We start from the raw sequence: 13,822 nt of genomic DNA, 5'->3' as shown, positions 1-13,822 counted from the left end.
CTCCCAAAAAGTCTATGAATCACAAGTAAAACATGCCGCTGCTTGACCACACAGACAATTAAGACAAAGACCCTCCATATGATTTTAATTTTAGATTTCAGAGCATTAGCCTTGGAGTTCTTATCGGGAAGCGTGTTGTGTTAACATGGGAAACACCTAGTTTCCAAATTGTGTTGCACTATAGATGACATGATTCATGATGACTTAATCTAAGCAAATCAGAATGTTTCTATTTTTGTGGCAACTATTATTGCTTCCTGTAAGAAGAAAAAATATGCACCAGTAACACTGAGGAAAAGCTAATGTTAGAACTGGTTTTTGATAATAGCATACGTGAAATAGTACCTTGTAATGCAGTTTAAACTGTTTTAGATTCAATTGCAGAGTCACTTGCTTCAATCAAAACCTCATGCATTAACAAAATTACAGACAATATGATTTTAAACTATATGGTACGTGGACCAGCAGCGTCCCATTGGCCAGAAAACACTGTTATTATGCAACACTGTGTTCCCAAGAGCTGTCAGCTGGCTACAAGGAAAAACAACATACAGTTTACACAGCGTGCCACCAAACACCTCGTCCTTGGTAATAGGTTCCTACTCTGTCTGATGAAATAATAAACAGGCTGGTGCACAAAAACAAAACCACAGTGTAATAAGTACAGAGCCGGCCCCCCACCCTGCCCTCTAGTTTCCCATCTCCAACAGCAGAAAGCAGCAGCTGATAGTCATTATCTCTGTGCTGCTTAATACAAAATGTCCGTTTGTTAGCCGACTAGTGACTGCGGCTGTCCTCTCAAGGCCTTAGACCAGGGCCATCTTAGCTGAAGAGTCTCTATCGCTATGCAAAAAATGTGGACGACGTGCACTGGTACCAGAGAGGCTTCAATGGTAACTCCAACAGGCTCTTCATATCAAGTTATTTTTAAAATCGAAACTACGACCAAGAAACCAGAGTGAGAGGTTGATTAGTAAATTCCTCTCAAGCTTATGTATAAATAATAATAATGTTAAAGAATATCTTTTTATTTTGAGTAAAACAAATTGTGTGGTTTAGTTCATAAAATGGATTTGACATCAATTGCATAATCATATCTACCAGCAAAGTAATTTCTTAAGCAAGCAAGTATCTCCTATGACATACAATTATAGAGCTCACAGCATTCTTGTCTGGTAAATAGTGCAGATATTCTCTTCATTCTGTTATGTTTGCCTCTCATGTAATGTAGCACAGAACAACAACGCCTTGTTTCACGGACAACGTGAAAGTTATTCAACTTGCCCTGAATAAAATAACAAAACAAGACAAGATGATGCCACAACATACTGATAATAAATATAATATGATCTGTTACTGTACACCTCAACTGTTAAAACAAATAAATAAAAACTCACCCACACATTCAGCTTGTGTCGGAGAGAGGCACTTTTTAAGGAAACTGGTGAACAAGGGGGGTGAGGGGGAGCAATCAATGTGAGAGTTGGGGAATTCCCATAAAATGGCCTGATACTGTACGCTGAGCCTGAACACAACTTGGTGTTTGTCCAACTGTGCGGCCTGCCTTAACCGAGTAACACTACACATGAAAAAGACTGAATGCATTTAGTTAATCTTACAGTAGCTTGCAGCATGAACACCACGCTGTGCACATTAATGCATTTCAGCACAACTCAATGAATAGAGGCAACCACAAAAATATGACCCAACGACATGAAGAGAGCGGCATTCAAGAAAAATGTACAGATAAAACACCCTAACGTGTATATACAGTACAATATATGCAGCTCAGTAAGTTGCTTGTTTGTATGGTCACATCATGGTGCCCATATATTCATGGAGACTGGAGATAAAACAGTCAAAGGCTGAAGCCTCACCCATAACTCTCTCTGAGGAGACAACCGCTTTGAAATATGTAAACGTCAATCTATTTCATGCAAGCTGCTCTGAACAGCACCACAGCGCAAACTTCCCCCAGCTGTCAAAAGGGTATTTCAAAAGTGTATATTTTGACATAAGCTCCATTTTAACAATGTGCTCCTGAAGTTATCTCTTAATCTCTCACAATTATCATCAAATGGAGCAATTTTAGGTTGGGTGTGCAATTAAAACCAGAGTGTGACTGACTGCTACAGACTCTATTTGTTGCCTTGGATTTTGGCGTACTGCAGGGGATTTCCTCGCCACGTACGTCTTTTTTTCTCCTTTCCTCTTTTAACTCAAAGATGGCCTGACAACAGCTGCGCTCACACATATGCATGAACTGAGACATTGACAAGAACAGAGACAGCTGTCTTGTACTTTTCTTCTGCATGAACAAATATACAAAACAAAATGAAGAATTAAGTGACAGTTGAGCGTAAACATATTCTCTCCTTGCTCATTTGAACGTGTCGGGGTATAGATAACTGTTCAGTAGCCAAGGAAGTCATGCCATATCTCTATAGTGTGTTTCAATGTAAATATTCAGGGGGGTTGAACGGCCTAACAATAACCTAATTATTTAGATTTAGGCCTACAATATAGCTGCCATCAAATAATCAAAATATCAGTTTGATGCAATTGTTAGTATTCTGTAAATACCACCCTTTATTTACACATTGTTAACCTTTATAAACAATAGCTTGTGGGTATGTTTGCTTTTATTAAGCAGAAGAGACATTGCATTGGAGCGGTGGTTTCCTGATAACTAATATTCTATACTCTCTCTGCTGAGCAGAACAAAGGTAATCATTGAACTGCCCTGCCAAACACAAACAAGGACACCACAACCCAAAAAAAGAATATGCACAGGGAGGGGAAATGTGAGCTAGCATGATTTACATTTCACATTAACTTAATTTATTATAATGTTTTCCAAGAAGAAAAAGAAGTGAGTACATTTTTTGTATTTTTAATCCTTTTTATTCTATACGATACCTCAAAATCACAGTAATCTTTGGACGGCCGGCAATCTGAAGGCACTATTCCACTTGCTAATTTCCAATATGATGTACATATGAAGCACCTTTCTACAGCGACGTGAACATCTTCATGTTACATATAATCTGTAAAAAGAAAAAAAAAAAGATATAATCCCGACAGACAGGACGAACAGACACGAGAGCAAGAAACTGGCTTGGAGGTCTGGAAGGTCATAGGTCACTTGGTTTGGCTTCGGGGGGGCGTGCAGCAGTTTTGGGACACTGGCAACAGATACTGACGTTAACCACCACAATTTCACTTGGTGACCAGGCTTGTCTCGTGGGTTTTCATTGAAGTCTGTGGACGGAGCTGCAGAGACTTGACGAGTTTAATCTTCCCCTCCACAGAGCATTAGCAGGGTTTTACGGTAGTCTCCTGAGGTATCACCCTGAATAACGATAGAGAACACACACAGAGGGAGCTGGATCTAATGGGAAATACTGTCTTTGTCTGCTGACATTTGGTCATGCAGAGCTGAAACTGGGAAGCAGGGTTTATTCTTTTCACTCACATAATAGCAAAACACTGTTAATCTCTCACTAAAGTTAAAATAAATGTGAGTCATGGGGACAAGCAGAACTCACAAGTCACAAGTCCCAAAATCAGCTAAAATCAAGTGGAATTACCCACTTGTCATTATTATCAGCTGACACTCATAGATACAGATTTCCATCTTTATAATCATCAACCCAATTGTCAAGTCTAAATCTTTTTTTAAGGAATAGTTCCTCAGTCAGCCATTTGATTTCTTTCCAAGAGTTAGATGAGGAGATTGACATCACTCTTACGTCTGTACGGTAAATGTGAAGATACATGCAGCAGCCGGTTAGCTTAGCTTAGCACAAAGACTGGAAACAAGGGGAAACAGTTAGCCTGACTCTGTACAAAAGAAACAATATCCAACTACCAGAACTTCTAAAGCTGAAGCTGGCAACTTTAGATTGTAATTTCTTCTCTACTTACACACTTCAGAATAAACAATATATATTTGATTTGATAATATTTCTGGCAAAGTTGAAGGCCTTCATACTTGTTTATTTGTATTGGTGTCGTGGTGATTTCATCTGTAAGTTATTATAGAACCGGTTCTGGGTACTTCCTGCCTCTGCGGCTGTCAGCCAATCACACAGCGGATATAGAGAGGAAGTTAATAAGCATGCAAGGGAAATTCCTTAACCACCCCCACCCCTAAACACCCCCCCCCCCCCCCCCCCCCCACAGCAGCAGAAGAAGAACATGCAACACACACTGACACAGCGCGGGACAGAGGCCAGGAGACAAAACCTCCATAGAGACACACACAGATGAGATGAGAACACGACAAACCAAGCAAGAGTATTAGTTGACAAAGACTCCGACTTACGATCATAGTTTCTACCTGGATGAATTCATGGAGGGACACATCGTGTGTTTCCTTGAACTCTTTACGAATGTTGAAAAGGTCGACCTCGCTTCGGGACACCATGATGCGGATCAGCGCTCTATCATCCGTACCCAGGCCCTGCAGCCGAGATCAATAGATACTTTGTTTGTTCTCATTAGGTTACAGTGACTGCTCCTGTCTGAGAGCACCAAGACCCAATCTAAATACATTGCATGCATCTACAAATATGACCTAATGACCGGATGACGTGCTGCAGACAGAATTATACAAACTGCACAAACTTTCCAAATTTAAAACAATATGAAAAAAATACCTTCATGGCTTTGTAAAGACGATCTGCAAAATAAGAGGGCTGGTTCTTTACACTGCGAACTGCAAAGCAAAGAGAGAGAAAGAAAATGCTGAGGAGGATTCACAGAAAATATATTGTGTCAGCAGCACACACTGTCACACGCTCAAAAACAAGGTCAAAGACAGTTATTACCTATTGCAAAAAATGCATTCTTCACATCTCCGGACATCTCCTTCTTGATAATCTGTTCAATGTCCTTGTTGGAGTATCTGACAAACTCCTGGAATACTGCGAATAGAATACACTATGATCAGTTATCATGAGCTGGATCGATTACATTAGTTAAGGACATTTCCTTTAAATTGGTCATTTCTAAGTGATCACTGAGATCTCGTGACCTTTTACCTTTCCTAAGATGGGGGAAGCTTCTGGTGCACAGAATACTCATGAACTTCATCTCCCGGTCATCAGAGTCGGCATTGCATGCATCAGCAAGTTCCTGATAGGTTGAGGAGGAACAAATATGTAAACCCATTCTTCAATTACATACACAGTCAAATGTTCCAGTAAAGCATCATACACTGAGTCACCTGAGCATCTGCAATAGCTCTTTCCTCATCTGCAGGGCCCTCTTCTCTTGCACCCTGAACAGAGTAAACAGGTTACATGCTACTTAACTATCAATGGTTCACCAAGAACATTTTGTTTTCCCTTGAATATTTAACAATGGCGTTGTAAACGAAAACTGTGCATGTGATTAAATTGACCTTTTTTGCTCTCTGCTAGTCAGCAGACAAACTGCAACCAGTGAGTGGGTGTGGAAACAAAACAGAGTTTAAGTTCTCAAGATGACGAGGGTGATTACCTGCACGAGAGAAACAAGGATGCGGCAGAAGTGGCCTGATGTGTCTGAATGAATGGCTTCCTCCAACGACTTCTTATAGCCTGTGATGTAAAAGGTTTGCATGTAAAAGTTTTCCAGAACAAGTGAGTGCTTTTAACACCTTTTTTTGGCATCAAACTCACCATCTTTATAAGCAGCGTTCATGGCAAGTATTTCCTCATTGCTCCTGGTGGCCAGGATCTCAATCAGAGCGTGTTCATCTGTCCCAGCCCCCTGTTAAAAAATAAATTAGAGTTTAAAGCACAAAAAGGCAGGGGGGGTTTCACAAATGCAACAACAAGAAAACAAAACAAACCACATGAACCACACCACACAGCTAGGAAGAGAACTGTGTGAACCGTGCCTCCTCATATCTACTGCAAAATCCAGGTTTTGTAATCCCTGTTAGTTTTTTCCTATTTTCACATCACAGACCCTCCTGGTAATGATCTGTTTAATCTCATGCCTATGAGTAAGACAGGAAGTGTCTCGTGAAATATCAGAGCTAAAATAGGTTGAACTCTTTTAAGCCTAAATAGCACATTGGATAAGTGCTTGTGATGCAGAAAACTGTCTATTGTGACCATATGGCTTAAAATAAGCTAAATATGAAATGACACTGCATCAAAATGTACATAATAGGAACATATATTTTAAAACACTTTTCTGCAGGATGAGTCAGGTTTCTACACAAGGTAATTCAATGTTTAATTCTAAATATCTAAAATCCAAAGATATTTGACTTTCAAATACATTCTGTGTAATTGTCATGACATTCAAGCACTAGCGATAGACTTGGAAAATAGTGCATTTATGAAGGAGTCATTTCCACCAATGAGCTTCTGTCTTTACTACACATGTGCTGTACAATCAAAGAAACTGATCATGAGGTGATTTAGATCTGCTGTACCTCTATTGCCTTCCTCATCATTTTGGCATCAAACTCTGCAGGGTTCAACATGAGCCCAATGACCAGCCTCTCTAAGTTCTTAGACAGCTCAGACTTCAGGTCCTTCATCAGATCCTGAGGACAGATCAAACACACTGAGTTACAGGAAACAGCTTGAAGTGAATGCTATGTTGAGTTGTTGTACATGTGCATCAAAACACGAAGAGGTAAGTATGTTACTTGAGACACAACTTGTGTTGGTTAAAGTTTTGATTCGCAACAATTGATTTCACTCACCCGTCCCAGGAGGGATTTGAAGGCCTGTCTGATCTCTTGCCTCTGAGCATTGCTTCTCTGTGCAACAATGTTAATGATTGCATCTTCGTCGGTTCCTTTAGGCAGCAACAGGCAGTTACATTAGTAACTTGTTTTGTAAAATTGTAGCGGTGTAAATGTGCTTTTCCGGGTTGCATACCAAATCCCTTCATAGCCTTCCTCAGCGCTTGTGCATCAGCAGCAGGGTCAATGCTGGGTGCAGGGCGGATTGTTGGCCTCAGCTAAGGTCATGGGATGACACGATTACAAGTGTAAGATTCAATAACTACACACACACACACACACACACATAATGTGGACTGACAAAGTGAGACAGTTTCACTTTATAAATATATAATACATTAAATTAAATGCACCAAATGTGTAAGATTAAAGCACTAAACATGCAGAACTATACAACAGAAAAGAGTTTGTTGAGGGGGAGTGTGCCTTCTTGAGGTTAGAAGCCATGACACCACCAACAATGGGAAAGGTGGGTAGGCTGAAGAACAATTGAGTTTTATAGAGCGTTAGTCAGACGAGCTTTTGTTGACCAAAACGCTGAGATATTTTTGGCATTCACTCCAAGTACAAAGCAAGGCAAACAGCGGTTTTGAGAGCGCATTATAACAAAAACGATTTGTTTATGAGTGCTCAGCATTCTGATCCTATCCGCAGTCACACAAAGCTCTCGCTGTGTAGACATGGCAGCGTTATCGGCACCAAATTCGTGTCGCTGCAAGAAGCAGGGTCATTGCAGGGCCAGCAGGTAATTAGGATGCATGCCACTGCCAAGCCAAACATGCAATGACACATCTAATGGGGGAGCAGATGGGGCCCAAACCTGGACTTTGGTCATGGCACTTATTTCCCACATCTTGTAGGCTATCTGAGCAGCTTCAGGGAAGAACTCTCCAGCTAAGCTGTAATGATCAGTTTGACACAAGACAGCACAGTCAGCAAAGCCAAAACTTCAGGTGGTACAAAGTGAGTACTTCAATGGAGACAGGGATCTGTTATTTAATACACTGCTGCTTTTCTTTCAGACAATCTTTGGATATCAATCTTCACCAAGTAGTTATCTTCACTGTTGCATTGATCATTTGTCTCCCATAATTCAATAGACCATGGTTGAACTCCCCTCAGAAAGCAATAACTCCTGAAAAGTGGTGCTCTATCACCCCCCTCTGGTCGCTGCTGTTGCTTTCAGCCACACTGTAACTTACTCATCGTCTCCTCCACACAGATTGAGCAGTGTCCTCTTGTAATCCCCTGACGTGTCATCCTGGCAGGTTTGAACATACAAAGAATCAGGTTATAGGCGTACAATCTTTTGATGCTTCTTAATTCTAAGTACATTTAATAAATCATAACCAACCTTAATCATGTTATAAAGTGACTTCTCATACAATAGGCGGAAACACTCTCGAATGTCCAACATGTCTATTTCGGAGCGTGAAATCATGATCCTGATCAGGGTGTTGTCGGCTGTACCGAGACCCTGGAAAATGAATCAGTACTCCTAATCAGTTTCTAATATCATATTGAAATGTTAGACTGCAATGAATGTGTTGTCTAGTATGTTTACCTTCATTGACTTGTAAAGGCGCTTGGCAAAGAACATGGGAATACTCCTTATGCACTGGACTGTGAGGAAAAGCCAAGAAGAGTGTCTTGTGTTAGACTGACAACTTGACATTCCCATGTTGCTTTAAATGGCTCAGTTTGTTTCTTACCAACAGCCAGCATCAGCCTCTCAAAGTCCCCAGACAACTCGTGCTTAATGCTGTCCTCTATGCACATCTCAGCAATCTTCTCGAATGCATCGAAAACTGAAAAAACAGAAGACAGCATAATTAAATGTAATCTATCTTGTGCTAATTAAGGTATTTTAATGATGTTGAGCCACATTAAAATGGTGAACCTTGTAAATATAACTTTCTAAACATCATCATGTTAGCATTATTACTGTGAGCATCTTAGCATGATGATGTTACCTGGAAGCACCACTGTGCCTCCAGGCCAGTGTAGAGTACTGTAACGCAAGGCCTCTTTGCTTTGAACTGACGTTACACGATGCACGTGTTTAAAATGAAGTTCTGACCAGCAGGCCGAAGACAGTTTTCTTGGCATTAGACGGAGAAGGCACAGTGGTATAGGAGTGTTAACTCTGACAACAACTTTCCAGGTGCCATTAACACCTGAGGATCGAGGTCACAGTGGGAATGTCTGGATGCCTCACTGCTGTGTTAATTATCCTGAGAGCCGTGCTCACCCATGCAGAGGTGGGTCACACTGCGGTTTCCTAGGATCATGATGAATTTGGCCTCGTCGGTCCCCCACTGCTCTTCTCCGGCTGCATATAGATCCTACGCAGAGGTACGGACACACAGGATGAGATGATGTACGCAACAAAACTAAAACGTCTATCAATGCGTGGAGAGTTTATCCACCTTAATAAGTAACCTCATCAAACATTGACAATTAATATCACATGTGGGTTATGTACATTTGGAAGATCCATTGATTTTGGCATGGGATAGTGTCAGTTGGTCGGACCAAATATCTCACCCACTGTTGGATGGAATATTATGAAAAAAATGTGCAGACATTCGTGGTCTACCCAATTCTACTGTGTTACGTGCAGCCTTACTGAGCATGTCTGTAAGGCCCCACAGAAAAAGACTGTCGACTCTTGGTATTGTTGATATGCAGTATGCTTCAACAATGCCTTTAATAAGCGGCAGAATCATTTTGTTCAAAGTGATAACATGTTATAATGAGGCAATTAAAATAATTTGTACTTTGTTACTTTTAAATGTTTTTTTAAGTAATACTCAAGTAAAGAAAAATTAATTATACACACAACATAAGAAATGTAATTACTTGTTGACCATATAGAGACAATAAGCCCAAGCATGCTGCATTTCTCTGTTTCTCACTTGTGCATCCTGCTGCACCAGGTCTGCGTCCACCACTCCTGACTCATCTCGGGTCCCCTGGAACCATCAAACCAAAACAACCAGTCAGCGGTTAAAAGTAATGTCACTTTACGGTTGACTGGATACTTCTCTGGTGATTTCATCCACTCCTCAGGGAACTGACCTGAAGTAAAACAATCAGCATCTTCTTAAAGTGTCCTGACGTATCCGTGATTATGTCCTCCTCTATGTCTCGGCCATAGGCTGGAGACACAGACATCAATGTCAAATGTGTACAGATGCTAAACGAATATTACGTTGATACCAAATCTTATTGATCATGCCTTACCGTCCTTGTATGCCGCCACCATCTCAATCATCTGTCTGTTGTTTCTGGAGGCCATGATTTCAATGAGGCATCTCTCATTTGTTCCAACTCCCTTGAAAAAGAGCATTAAGTTAAATATGAAGTTGCTTCTGCTTCATTCAATGTAACTGGAGTATGATGAAAAATCTCACTGTGAGGTAAATGTCTTACTTTGACTGCATCGTGGACTTCTTTGGCGTCATGGTAGGCTGAAGTTCTCATCAGACTGACGATGAGGCGCTCAAATTTGCCCGTCAGCTCATACTTCAGATCCTCAATCAGGTCCTATTGTAACGACAAATAATAATGGAGTCCGAATCACTGACTGAACGTGTTGAAAAATGTGTTTATTTCAGCAAACAAAGATCTGAGATGAGATGATGATATGTATTCTTGTACCTGTCCAAAGCTGCATTTGTACGCTGCAATGACTTCCTGCCTCTGTGCATTGCTCCTTGAGGTGACCAGGTCCAAGATGGCCTCTTTATCACTACCTGTGGAACACAAAGTAACATCTTCAACACACTCCATCCCACACACAGAAACTGATCTGACTGCCATCCTTACTGTGTGTAATTCTTTGTGAGATCATTCAGCCTACAACTGGAGAAGATGAAAGATGACTTTTTCTCCTCCGCGGTCAAAAATCACGGAGGAGTGAAGAACTCACCGATGCCTTTCATGGCATTGTAAAGGGTCTCGGCATCAGCGGTGGGATCGAAATCCGGAGCAACCGTGACTGTGCCTCTGAACACCTAAGAGAAAAAGAGTTCAACTCAATTTTAAATTGTTGTCATCTTGTGCCATCGAAGTGTGAAACTGTGACACAATACGGAGAAGAATAAAGTCGAGAAAGAGGTTGGATGTGAACCTTCCCGACTAAAGGTCAGGACTCACAATACACTTTGCTTTTCCAGGGTCAATTGTTTGCACTCGATGTAACAGTTTTAACAGTGCACTGGTTTGACCCACACTTCCTTGCAGGGTGTGAGTAGTAGACTGTATTGAAGTGGCAGTGACGGGACACTGTCTGCCAATACTGCTTGCACCTGTCTGTGTCTGTGTGTGTGTGTGTGTGTGTGTGTGTGTGTGTGTGTGTGTACGTGTGTGTGTGTGTGTGTGTGTGTGTGTGTGTGTGTGTCCGCGCGTGTGTGTGTTGCCAATGCATGTAGGATTGGGACAGTGGGTGTATACGAGCAGCCGGGAGTCAGGTTGCACACAAAGTAGCTTCCTTTGCAGGGGCTCACACAACGGCTCAAAATGCTTAAAATGCTTAAAATGTTCCGGCTCTGTGAAGTTGTGAGGCTTTATGATCGTTCACTGTGGGAAATAAGAAAATTTGGCCTCCATATTGAAAGCTTTAAACTTGCAGCTGCTGCCGTATAGAGATTACTGCTGCATCGAGGCAGCCGGCCAAAGTATGCTCTCCACCCTGGTGAGGGGCCACTGCACATGCTCCGTTCGTCTGCTTCACTCTGACCATCACTCTTCACGACAGCTGGAGAGCTTCACCCACATAGCAACCGGGCCACAAATACAAGCCCTCAGCAACAGCATTAAGGCCTTAAACTACATTCATCACATGTATGACTCTTATGTGGAAAAAGTCCTAATGTGGATTTTATGTTAGGAGCTAAATAGCGACCCCCTTCCTTTCTCCCTGGGTGCTGCTTGTTTCCTCTGTTGCCAAGGCCATAGCTGTGCAGAGCATAAGTAAGAGCAAGTTTGTGTTTCACCTCAAGTAAGACCAGAGCGAAAGGACACTGGCGATAAAGTTGGACGACAAAGCTATCGGTCGGATGCTGTCAGGGTCAGATGTGCAGGCGCCGCAGGTTACAATGACACCCTACACTGCTGCCTTTATGATGGGGAAGAATCACGTGGTGGCAGATGGCAGAAAAATGACCTCACTCTGTCTACACCTCATTCAGTGGCACGCAAAACCATCCATGCTCCACAGATACAAGGTGTGCTCAGATACAATACGAATATTGTTTACATAATGTCAGATAAGAAAGGTCCTGTCCACTTACCATTTCTATATTTGGTCTTCTGTGTCAACACTGAGCTGGAATCAATAGTTTCAGGCCTAGAGAGAGAGAGAGAGAGAAAGAGAGAGAATGCTGATGTAGGGCAGGGAACAGCATTGCAAAACATCTTTGTCCTAACGCAGGTGTCATTTTCCTCCAAAGACTTAATATGCATGTTGATGATCCCTCCTTTTCCCTGAGTAATTCTAATGAGGCGGTCTGTTCAGTGTGCTGGTTAAAACGGATCACCATCTACAGCACAAGAAACAAAACAGGGAGAGAAGTTTCTATCAGATCTGACCTGCACATTCACTTAAAATGACACGCTGGACGATGGAATTTGCATTAAGCCAATTGGCAGGAAAACTATTCCGTCACATTTTCCATACTCTTACATATAATGCAGCCATTCAGTAAAGCACATGGAGGCAGCTGCTACAGAGAAAGTATTTCTGCTAACATTCCCTGACTGACCACATTTCTCAATTTAGGACCACAGTGCAAACAATACTTTTCTACAGATTAAACTGAATAAATGATAAATACAGACTTATTACCATTCAGCTTTGCTAAAGAGAATAACAGAGAAAACTCGATCCAGGTTGGAAATGCTGCGCTTTTGGTCTGAAAGTGAAGCTATTCCAAAAATAGCATGCTCAGTTTAATGTCAGAATGAAGGTCTGGGGAGTGGGCCATGTATACAGAACCACACCCTTCTCTGTACCCCACATAGCATTACATTAACTAAAGGATATATGTTTGCTCTAACTTTTCTCTATAACATTTTAAGACGTTATAGTTGTAAATTATATCACTTTTATATCAAATAATCGCATAATAAAGTAGGTATTCGTCTTCCTGGGGTATCTTGCGGTCTACTGCAGTTCATTGGCACGTACAAAAAAAAATTACGCATCAGCAAACTTCTCCAGGAGCAGTTTGGCTTCGTAGTAAAAAGGTTTACAAGTACTAGTACACATGTCTTACCTTCTGTGTGCAGAATAATTCAGTGAGAGTCGTTGTCTGCTGTCCCCGGTCTGTCTGTCTCCTCCGGTCAGACTCAGCAGTCCCGTTACTTGTCCTCCTTGACGCAACGACTGCGGCGCTCCCTCGCGCAGCTTCTTGTGGAACGTGTGTGTGAGCGTGCGCACGCGCGCGTGTGTGCGGGCCTGGGTATAGCAGGGCAATGTCTCACGGTAAAGATAATACTATTTCAAATGTGACAGGCCACATCCAGTCCTAACTGAAACACAAATGCACGGAGGCTGCGCAGTTGTTGCGCATATATTTCACCTGCATTCTAGCATTTGTTTTGCTGCCTGCCAATCTTTAAAAATTACATTGAAAAGCAATTATAATGGGCCACGTAAAGTAGCACGCACAGCTTCATGTTGAGACACTTTTCACTCCGGAATCCTTGCACTTTGTCAAATGACCGGGAGTTCAGGTGTGATTTTAACAGAGGGGAGCTGGTGTTACGTCGATATCTGTTCCCGTCGTGTTTCCTTCCAGTTAAAATGATAGCGGCACTGATGTGAGAGCTTCCCTGCTCTATTTCTGTCCTGTCATGCGTCTGTTCCAGTAAGAGGGGGAGAGAGAGAGGAATGTCAGCATTGTGGACTACAGAAGAAACAAATAAAGTGTGATATGAGGCAAACTCATTGATACAAACTTGTTTCAAGAATCATGGCATCAGAAATGATTTCCAATTAGATTGTATTCCCAACCCCCGCATTTCTGTAATATACGAGTTATGTAACATGTGCCTTCTTGGTGA

General features: G+C 41.8%; 1 protein-coding gene across 2 annotated transcripts; it reads right to left on the bottom strand.

Moving 5' to 3' along the window:
• Window positions 1-2,586: 2,586 nt before the first annotated feature.
• On the bottom strand, window positions 2,587-13,157 carry anxa6 (annexin A6). 2 transcript variants are annotated; one of them, XM_079228347.1, is made up of 25 exons: window positions 13,033-13,157; window positions 12,049-12,104; window positions 10,686-10,770; window positions 10,415-10,509; window positions 10,187-10,300; window positions 9,998-10,088; window positions 9,833-9,912; window positions 9,670-9,726; window positions 9,003-9,096; window positions 8,464-8,559; window positions 8,316-8,374; window positions 8,106-8,228; window positions 7,954-8,012; window positions 7,572-7,650; window positions 6,888-6,969; window positions 6,710-6,804; window positions 6,434-6,547; window positions 5,667-5,757; window positions 5,506-5,585; window positions 5,231-5,284; window positions 5,046-5,139; window positions 4,833-4,928; window positions 4,662-4,720; window positions 4,328-4,465; window positions 2,587-3,352 (listed from the first exon to the last, which is right to left on the bottom strand). In XM_079228347.1, exons 2-25 carry the CDS (start codon window positions 12,049-12,051, stop codon window positions 3,293-3,295), a joined length of 1,998 nt encoding a protein of 665 aa, XP_079084473.1. In that variant the 5' UTR covers window positions 12,052-12,104; window positions 13,033-13,157; the 3' UTR covers window positions 2,587-3,292. The 2 variants fall into 2 exon arrangements, with proteins under 2 accessions (XP_079084473.1, XP_079084474.1); XM_079228348.1 differs by having other exon boundaries at window positions 4,343-4,465.
• Window positions 13,158-13,822: the final 665 nt, after the last annotated feature.

This window comes from Taurulus bubalis, assembly GCF_910589615.1.
Source record: "Taurulus bubalis genome assembly, chromosome: 13".
NCBI lineage: Eukaryota > Metazoa > Chordata > Actinopteri > Perciformes > Cottidae > Taurulus > Taurulus bubalis.
Note: the sequence above shows the minus strand (reverse complement) of the source record. Positions and strands in the feature narration are given on the sequence as shown.

Excerpts from the sequence above, each read along its gene's own strand:
- anxa6 (XM_079228347.1), bottom strand. Across the intron at positions 10,510-10,685 it reads CAATGCCATGAAAGGCATCG|GTAGTGATAAAGAGGCCATC; the intron begins GTGAGTTCTTCA and ends TGTGTTCCACAG. Across the intron at positions 7,651-7,953 it reads CTGTGTGGAGGAGACGATGA|CTTAGCTGGAGAGTTCTTCC; the intron begins GTAAGTTACAGT and ends TGATCATTACAG.